A 10,514-nucleotide genomic window follows, 5' to 3' on the forward strand; every position below is an offset into this window, starting at 1 on the left:
GCAGGATGAGCTGTTTTTAAAAAAAAATATTTTTGTTATGCTGCATGCTGTATAATCCTTCCATGCACCTTCTTCACTTTATTTCCCATCAGATTTTTTTGGGCACACTAAAATGAAATGCATGAATCCTTCACTGATTGTGTCATTTTTCACACTGTTAAAATCAGTTGAAAGTTTTCCCAAACGTCTCACTGACTTTTCATTTACTACTCAAATGAAATGAGAGAACTATTTGTCTTGTGCGATCATATCTAAATGCATTTGTTGACATAAACTACTGATGCTTCTGTCAAATGGTGAAACTTCAGTGGCTTTCCATTCAAAAAGTGGATGTTAACTTCATGCAGAAAGTAGACTTCATTGTTTATTCAAATGGCATAGTGTCGATAAGAAACTAGCTCTTATCACCTTTGTTTTTGTTAAAATAAGCATTTAAGTTTGATATCGTTAGACTCTATTTGAATAATTAATTATTGCTCTCTAATCTACTGCAGGGCCACAAGTGTCTGTCTTTTTAACTGCTTTTACGCAAGACCATCACTGGAATATTATCTCCTTTATTTTAGCAGACACAGCCTTAGAGAATCAGCCAAGAAAGCATACTATCTGGAATCCAAAAGCACCTACACAGGCTATTATATGCCTTGGCACAAGAAGGCGTACTGCGTGTTTATTGCACATATTCTGTGACAACAAAGAGCAGAAGGCACTGTGGAGGAGAGAATATAGACTTGGGGAGAGAGTCTTGACAGCCTTTAATCAAGATGCTCTGAGCGGTCCTCACAGCGTTGTTGATGTTGACTAGTTGTTTGTCTCCAGTCGGGTTTTCTTGATGTACTTTCAACTTTTTCAAATCCATTTTTTAACATAGTAGCAAATCACAACAACAGTCATCTCAAGGCGCTTTATATTGTGAGTTAAAGACTCTACAACGATAGAGAGAAACCCCCAACAATCAAAAGACCCTCTTTGTTCAAGGACCTGGCGACAGTGGGAAGGAAAAACTCCCTTTTAGCAGGAATACACCTGCGGCAGAACTGGGGTCCCTACCTGCATCTAAACACTTCTTTTAAGGCAGGGCTTTGTTTCTTGAAAGATGAATTTGAAAAATGTAATAAAATAACCAAGAATTTAAGCATACAGCAACAACAAAAATGTTAATCTACTTAAGGGGGACAGTTTCTATTTTTAGTGAGTAAATAGAATCACTAGCATTTATTATAGATTGCAGTAATCGAATGCTGAGATTTGGGATCACAAGTACACAGGCTATAAAGTAGTAGGGCAGTAAGCAAGGGGCTTAAGGAACCCTCAGGTGACCCAGACATACTTAAAGGAAATAAAAGGCAAACACCAGAATTATTCTATTCTAAGCACCCACCTGGGTCATTTTCTTATGAAGCTAAAATAATCTCAAATATTGGTTTGATGTCACTTGTGGAAGATAAACTGCACTAACCTCCATCATAGTGTACAGCCAAATAGCATCTGTCACTGTCTGCTATCCAGAAGATTTGGGGGGGGGGGGGGGTTAAAAGAACTATTTCTTAGAACTGTTGGCTTATTTACAACCTATTTGGACTTCAGGCTGCTTCTTTCTTCAAATGTTGTGAATAAATGAAAAAAAAAAAGCTGTTGTCCCATGTCTGACCTCTGACTACAGTGTGATGGGATTAGTGTGGTCAAATTAGTTATTATCCTGAGTAGTCCATCGCTCTCATAACTGGCTTGATTGTGGCTCAGTGGATGTGATTATGTTCAGTTAGCAATTTCGTCAGCCACTCAACCATTTGCTCAGTTGCCTGGTCAACTGAAGAGTCTCAGTGGCTGAACCACTCAGCCAGTAAAGCAGCCATCCAGTAGCTGTAAGAAAAGTCCAGCCAAGAGGGCAGGCTTTCCCAAAATTCTGATGAATTCCAGATGAGAGCCCAGACACCCTGGCTTGAGAAGAGAACACACACACGAAAAAAAAAGAAAGAAATGAAAGTAGATGAGGAAGGGGGGGGGGGACAAAAGAAAATTGAACACAGTGAAAGATGATCCTATGCACAAAGCCTATGAAGTGGAAAGGAGGGTTCTCATCCATCGTTGAGATGTTCATTTATGACTGAGAGACAGAACTCAGAAAGAAGGGAGTGTGTACTGATTTGTACGAGTGGATCTTGGTTGTGAGCATCAGCATGGCACAGTGGTGGACTTTACTCACTGTTGTTTACCTGTGCAGCTACTGTGCTGCCAGTCAGCACCACAGGAAAGGTATGTTGGCACACAAGCTCTGGTAATTAGGTCTTAAATGCGCAATTATTAAGAGTCTGATTAGTGTCTCTCTATTATGAGATAAATGGCAATTTTATCACCATTGAGTATATTTGCATCAAAAACTATTCTGTTTTCATTTGTGGGATCATTTAAAATATTACTAGAAGACAGAGACAGAGTCAAATTGTGATGGCTGAGTCCTGGTACGAGTCTGTGGTTCCAGCTGTGAAAGAATGTGTTTATCCTCTTCAGTTAGCAGGAACATTGCAGTTTGCAGGACATCAGCAGATCGTTTTCCAGCGAAAAATGACTGGCCTGTTGTTACTGGATCTACTCACTGAGGAAATTCCTTTCTCATCACTCGCAGGCCTTGAAATCTGTAGACAAGTCACATGATGCTGAAGCCAGCAAAAACAAAGAAAGTTCAGAATTGTTTACATTGTTATACCATATCACCAAAATCCAGGAAATCATTTTTTTAATCATTGTTTTATTAAAAGTTTGTAAGACTTTTTTTCCCCCTTCAGCAATAAATCAAAAATCCAAAGTGACACTGTCAATAAAAAGTTTCTGAACATGCATTAATTGTCTGTGTTGTCAACAACTGCCCACTGCTGCTGAAAACAAGAGCAGAAAGAAAGTGAAGCTAATGTTCAGAAATGTTCCTGGAGTTGAGGGAAACAGCAGTTCTCTATTTACAATCTCACTGCAAGCAGCTCAGTTCACACTGGAGTGGATAGCACAGCATAGAATCGGTCCAGGACTGCTCTGTTTACATGTACAGGCCAGCAGCCGCTCTTTCAGTGATGAGGATGTACACATTCAGGACAGTGAGGAGCGCTGATTTGGGCAGCCATCGCTGAATCAAAGAGAGAGCCTAAGAGTATATATTTCATCATTCATCATCTTACAACGATGTGGTTGTAGCCATTCAGCGCTCTGTGAATAGCACTCATGACAATCAGTCATTGGTCAGTTTGCAGTATGACACCAGTATGACAGTCTAACATTGTCATACATAACTGAAAAGTATTCCCAAACTGGTTGGCAAGTACTGTCTTTAGGTTTGTGTCTGTAGGTGAAATCAACAGCGAAGAGAGTCCTGCACCAAAAATCTCTTTGTGATTTCTTTGGTGATTAGCAGAATTTGCAGTAAAGACATCGGATTGTCTGCAAACACTAGGCACAGCTTTTAACTTGAAAGTAAATGTTTCCTGCTTCTGTCTCACTTTTCACAGTTTCAGTACTGCTCGGCCAGCGTTGGTGAGTGTCAGGGACTTTCCATGCAAACTCTACAATCTCTGTCTGGCCTTCAGGTCTGGTTTGGTCTTCAACCAATTACTAAACCACCAACAAGCCAACAAGTTTTAGGAAGTAGTGAGCAACTGATCTGCGATCATTCTGTGAATGGTTAAACAAGTGGTCACCCGGTTTTGGACCCAGGGTTTTGAATTTTCAAGTTCAGAATTCTTTGTAGTTTTGAAGTTATGTGATCTTTGGATTAGGTTTCTGTTATTGTTAGTGTTTAATTTTTTTACTCATTAATTCCTTTGTGTTTACAAGTTTTGTCTTTCTAGCCTTGTTATTTGTTCCTTCAGTTGCTGTTAAAACAGTAACTTTAGGGTTGTTTTTAATTAGTTCCCCTTTTTCTGTTCCTCCTTCTGTCTCATCTCTGTTTGTCTTTGTCACCTTTGTCTTCATGTTCACTCCATCTTGTTGTCTGTCTTTACTTTAAAGGGTTCTGTTTTTATTCATGTTGAGTGTAGCTTTTGTTCCTGTCCCTGTCCTCACTGATTCCCTGATTGGCTTCAGCTTGGTTTTGGTCCTCACCCGTCTCCTCTTCCTGCATTACCTTTTGTATATATGTTGTCTCAGTATTCCTTTGTCTTTTGTTGCATATAGTTGTGTGTTTCCTTAGCTTTGTGTTCTTTGTGTTGGATTCCCCAGCTAAATGCTTCGTTGACTAAAGGATTTTTGGACTTGACTTTGGACTTTCTGATTCGCTGAAATAAGAAGCATTGAAGCTGTTATTATTTAGACCTGTTTTCCTGTTTTGCTTCATCAGATCTACAAAACCTTTAGACACATAGCGGTTCATGACATGACTTCAACTTTAGTAGTTTAGCAGTTGCTGGTTGCAAACCCATCTCTTTAGTTGGAATACGACAATAGAGCTATTGAACACTGGTACTGAGAATAGATACCCTCTCTACTTTTAAGATTAGGCCTAAAACTTTCCAATCTGATGAAGCTTAGTTACAGCTGGATCATGTGACCTTGAATAATCTCTTCTTGCAATAGGTTTTATAGGCCTCTTCACAACATTAGCATATTTTGAAAAACAATGTTAAAGGGCACTGTATGTAAACGTGACACCAACTAATCACAGAAGAAACTAACCAAGTGATGAGTTGGGAATGTGCCCAGGCTTGTGTGGGTTATTAAAGGCTAAGCTCACACCTCCATGAGGTGGAGTGTGGGTGATGGGGAACCAGGAGAAACTGCAACCTTTCTCCCATATCTCCAGTTGTCACTACTGTCCCCAGTATATATCAGCTTCCCTGGCACCACTGCATGACTTTATTGCAGCTGGGCTTTACTACTGCTGGCCTCACAGTTATTCGGAGTATTTATGATGATCTGTGTTTACATCATAAATGGTAGAATTTAAATCTCTCTCTCATTACAATACTGTCATGGATTGGGATTTTACAATTTTCTATTATTTGAAGATATAGTGAAATGTAGAAGATGGTCCATTGCAGGGAAGATTTCATTGTATCCTGTGTCCTTTTCACCCTCTTTTATCGTACGCTGGAGGGATCCAGACATTCATTTGGGGTTTTTTTTTTCTGTTTTTGATTGTTTTTCCTTCTCTCTCTTTCTGTCTTCGTCAAGACATCCTTCTAGCCAGGAGTACCATTTAGCCCAGCTAATTAATGGATCTTTGTTGTTCCCTCATCTCCTTGCAAGCAGTTAGCGGGAGATTACAAGTTCCCTGCCTCTACATAATGACACTCGGGGGAAGCCTGCCCATCCAAACATTGATTGTTTGGAGCGCTGAAGGAGGGAGGGGAGCATGACGGGTGAATGGGCTTAGAACAAGCAGCAGGGAAAGCTGATATGTTGTGATAAAGGACATCAGCAGTATATTAAACATTCAAGCTGAAAATGAGAAAAAAGAAAAATTTGCTCATAAGAATGAATCACCTCGTGATGGTTTGTTCGCCTGCACGTTAGCCGACCCCTACCTCCCGACCCCCCACCCACCAAAAACAACTTCATGGAAAATCCAGCTCTAACATATATGGACAGCCTACCTTCACCAGCCTCCTCACTTACATGTGATAAAATCGTAGTGATTAAAGCTGAGATGTCACTTTCACATTCATAAATATTGCACATTAACGCGGCATAATCAAATATTTTGCATAGCGGTTGGTAATCAAAAATGACTAAATATCATTATTTCTCCTTCACTATGATAAATTCCTGGATTTTATATGTTGTCACTGCAAAGTTCAGTACATTTTCTGCACCATTAATCATCTGTTGTTGTCTGCCCTTCACCAGCTGTGTCGAAATATTTCTTTCCCATTTACTTTATTATGCACTCTATTTGGTCATCCATTGGGGAATGTGAAATTCCACAGTGACATATTTTTGTTCATGCAGTTCCTCAAAGCTAAAATCCACAATGCAAAGATGACTGTCCTGCAGCTGTCCTGCAGTGAGGGCAGGCGCTAAATGACAATAATTTATTTATTGCTTGTAACAGAATGAACAATATCTTGAATATCTATCCTGCAGTGGCCTCAATTTCTCACATCTGTTATCTCTACCTGACCTTCACAACCACCTGTGCTCCTTCATTAGCTCCTTTCTACGTATATGTGCCCTTTTTCTTTGTTATTGGCCATATTGTCAGTCACAGTGTCTCAAACTTATAAGCTAGTTCATTTTCATTGTAATCTTTAAGCATGATTCACATGATTCACATGATTACACAATATTGTGCTGGGAGAAATCGAACAATTTAATGGAATGACTAGAATTACTGTTATTGCCTGTGCACATATACACTAATGCAGCTCCAACTATAACAAGCTATAATATTTTTATTCCAAAGTGCTATTGGAGCTGCTATAAACATAAAACACACACTTTCCTACATGCCAAAGGACTATTGTAGTAGTAGCAGAGCCTTTTTATGTAAATTACAGATTATTAATTTTAGATGTAAATCAGCGCTGGGCTGGCCTCCAAGCTGTCATTTCCCCGCATCGCCTCGATCCTTTAACGATATAACCCTTGTTCTAATGAGCACCCTCGGGTGTTGTATTGTTTACTTTAGCAATGGCCCGCTGAAGCTACCGTATCTATTCGGTAACTAATATGTCTGCACAGGCATCGCTCCTCCACAATACCTGATGCATTTGGGAGCTGCATACTCAATGAGGAGTATACATTTTCACCTACAAGTTGTCATCCACTTAGAGTTGGATGTTAGTACTTGATCTGGGGAAATCTTCTCTCTACTTGTCTTTGGTGTTTGGGGGTTGGAACAACTGTGCATGTTGCATATTATATTGCTTCAGAGTCACTCTTCAACAAGTTCAAACTTCTCCATTAGAAGTGTTTGAACTTTTATTGATTTCTGACATTATGATGAGGGTCGTGAACAGCATTTCATCTGCATTTGGAATTTACAATAAGTACATATGTTTTGATCCTTGAAACCCAAATTCATATTATAGGAAAAGGTGGAGTTAGACAATGTTTATTTGAGATTTCACAACGTCTGGCTATGGCCCCTGACGGTGGGGCAGGTGGAAGGACTGAGGTAACATGCTAAAGATTACACAGATGTGCCAGATTTTTGGAACCCCAACATGGAAATGTGGAGCTACACATTTCTTTACATTGAGAGCAGTGGCTGTGCTGCGAAAGGGAGGCCAGAGCTGAGACTGGCAGTCGCCCAAGCAGGAAGCAGGTACATAGGGAGCTCTGCCAATTTGTGTGGCTTTGGCTGGCCTGACAATTGCTATAAAGCTAAATGTATCTGGCCAGCGATGCTGCAGGCAGTCAAGCTGATCATTACTGCAGAATTGGTGAAGCAGGAATCCATAGATGCCACTGTAGCAGAGAGGAAGGATGACATCCAAATTCACATGAATGCCAGTGTTTATATACTGTATACCTCATTAAGATCTCCGTGTGTTGGCTTACACGCTGAATGGAGTACTGGACGGCAACAGAATATGGGTAGCAATGGAAAAAGAGAGCTGAACAGCTGTAGAACCCTAGAGGAAGTTTTACCTTAATTCATTATACTGTGAAACCTCCTTCCTTTGCTTAGGCTGCTGCCCCCGCGACCCGGCCTCGGATAAAGCGGATGAAGATGGATGGATGGATGGATGGACCTCCTTCTGTGCAAATCAAATTTGATTTTCAGTTTCTTCTCCTGATGCTACATTAACAAAAATGGTTCTTGGAGAGATAACAGAGATACACAAAAAAGTTTTCAAAGTCTGGGCAGTATTCAAAGTTATATTATTACAAACAGACCCTGCTGTGACTCTTAATCTTTCTTTATTATAATGCAAATGTGTTGCTAGATTAAGGAAGTTCACAAATCATTTCTTAGACACAGCTATGTTATTTAGACAATTTAGACCATAATGTTATTTTTCATTTTAGACCAGTGAACTAATTGACTCGATTTGTAACAAAAGTTGTAAAATGGGATTAACCATATCAGTTCTTGTGTAATTTAACTTACCCCAGCCCTTTCTCTCTGTTCCCCTTCCTTCTTGAGAGCCACTCTTCCACTGAGACCATTTCTGATCAGGCTTCAGTGATCGGCAGACAGATCAACTGAAGGACCTGATGAATCTCCTCTAGATCCTGTGCTAGGCTTCTGCTGGATTTTTCTTTCCAATTTCACATCTCTATAGAGCAGCTCACTCTGGTGGTCCAGAATTATGAACTCTGAAGTTTCATCACACTGTACAATGTGTATTTAAAAAGAATTTTAAAAACCTCTGAATTAGGGTAAAAACAAAATATTCCAAAATAGCCCCGTGCTTAATTGTTAGTACATCAGATACTTAGGAAAGTATGTGAGTAATGTTAGCTGCTGTCCACCTCTAGATGTGAGGTTTAGCCTCTTGTTATCACTTCCAGGAAAATATGGATTTTGCTCAATTTTATCACAGAAATGAGGCGGCAGCAGCAACTGTTTCTAGCTGAAAGTGAGGGGTTTCATTCCAGCCGTATCAGGACACCTCACATTATGAGATCCCCCGTCTGCTACACATATGGGCTGACACTTTGAAGCCTGACCAAATGAGGTCAGTTACACCTGCCCTTCCACGAGTCAATAAGCAGATATCGCACCTCTGGGGGCACCAGGCCGCTGGTGTTTGTAGCAACTGTGGCTCAGGTCAAAGACCAGTTGATCTCTTCACAGCTGGAGCCCAAGTCTCAACCACATACATAATATTTGAACAGTAATGAATATGTGTTTACTCAACCTCTGGCCCTCCCGCATAAATGTCACAATAAATAATGTCCTGCCTTAATTTTTGAAAAGGGAGATTCTATAATCCAATTTTTTCTTCTTGTGTGTTCTAGTGCTGTACCCATCTGCATACAGGATAAAACGGGGAACATATTCACTGATCAACCCCACATTCCAGCACTCGGTGGAGGACATCAAGCTGCTTTTTGAGGTCAGTTAAGTTCTTGCGGCCCCGAAATAGTTCATGAGCTAGTGTTTCTTTAATGGAAACCAGTATTCTTAGAATGTGCACAAGACTTCTAAAAATAACACATTTGTGGCCTCACCCTGCTGATTAGAACAAAACACTGTGTACTGCTGCTGTGCTCCTAATCATTAGCAGGAATGTGAGATATTTTGGTGACATTGATGAAAAAGATATTTTACTTTCTTATGCCATCTTAGGCTCATTTCACAATATTTAGATGATTAGGCTCTTTGGAACAGATTGAAATAGCCGTTAACAGGACGTGACCTTGCTAGCAACTCCATTTTTCAGTTAGCTGCTTATATATGTGAATGTGAATTTAGTGGATGCCTATCTATCTCCCAGATTCTGCTGGGTGGAATGCAGATACAAGGTGATGGACACACCCTGCTGATTCCAGATGAGGAGTTGGCCTCCCTGAGAAGTGTGGAAAAGCTGGAAGTCATCTGTGAGGAAGTACTGCCTAAAAGGCTCTCCGACATCAGGCGTCTGACGGCCGAGCTCACCCAGCGGCGCCAACCTCTGAGCTGGCAGGACTTTGAGAGGACAGTGCTGACGTTAGTGTACACCACTCAGACCCTGGCTCGTATCACCAACAAGCACCAGAAAGAGATATGGACCGACACCCTAATCCAGCTGTTCCAAGCTCTTCAAAAGGATCTCAAACCCTTTTGAGGAAAGAAGTTGTCCATATTTTTTTCAGTAGTGGAGATGCCGTTTATCCATGCCATTTCCAGTGTCCTGCAAAGTTTAAAAACAAATTAGATTATTATATTGCTTTTTATATGAAACTATTTGTATATACAAATACAAATATCAAAAAATGTATATAAAATTATATAAGCAATTAAATTTTTAACCAAAAAATGTAACTAAACTCAGGGTCCAAACTCACTTTTATCAGCGCTTTCAAACTTGACTTCCAGTCTTATCTGACTGGGATAATTCCAATTAAGAGCTCAAACCACAAACTCCTGAAAAGTTATATCATGTGCTTCTGTTTTGTTTTGTTACCCTATGTGAGGTAAATAATAAAATTTTAATTCTCAAAAGATCAGTGTATCTTACTTTTCTATAAACTTATTTAAGCACAAGTTTAGATCAAGCAGACCTCAAGGTCCCAGTACATCAGCTCATAGCTGAGCTGTCAGATGATATGGGCTTGCAGAGATCGGCTGCTCTCACTTTCCTGGATTTTGTTTCTGATCATGTAAATCCACGGCATCAAATGAGACTCAACCTTCAGCAAAGCGAAGTGGTCATGGCTGAAGTCCCTTTTCTTTTAGCTATCAACTCGAAATGTAATGATCATCAAAGACGGTTTGTTATCATTTTGCAGCAAAATCAGTGTATAGTCTATCCCTACAGTCACACCAGGTATTTTAGACATGTTTCAATGTCCAAAATTACTATGCATTGACCCACCCCCTGAGTCTAGAATTCCCCCAAACTATTTTAGAGTGATTTACAGAGTAATTAATCATA

The 10,514-nt window shown here is 40.0% G+C and overlaps 1 protein-coding gene across 1 annotated transcript; it reads left to right on the top strand.

Moving 5' to 3' along the window:
* The first annotated feature begins 2,055 nt into the window (after window positions 1–2,055).
* Window positions 2,056–10,039, top strand: fam180a (family with sequence similarity 180 member A). Its single transcript, XM_086269868.1, has 3 exons — window positions 2,056–2,256; window positions 8,896–8,993; window positions 9,375–10,039. Exons 1-3 carry the CDS (start codon window positions 2,181–2,183, stop codon window positions 9,702–9,704), a joined length of 504 nt encoding a protein of 167 aa, XP_086125994.1. The 5' UTR covers window positions 2,056–2,180; the 3' UTR covers window positions 9,705–10,039.
* Window positions 10,040–10,514: the final 475 nt, after the last annotated feature.

Source organism: Aulonocara sp. 'chitande type north' Nkhata Bay, linkage group LG17, assembly GCF_057382095.1.
Source record: "Aulonocara sp. 'chitande type north' Nkhata Bay isolate Kocher_YH1m ecotype deep benthic linkage group LG17, A_spYH_male_GT1.1, whole genome shotgun sequence".
Lineage (NCBI taxonomy): Eukaryota > Metazoa > Chordata > Actinopteri > Cichliformes > Cichlidae > Aulonocara > Aulonocara sp. 'chitande type north' Nkhata Bay.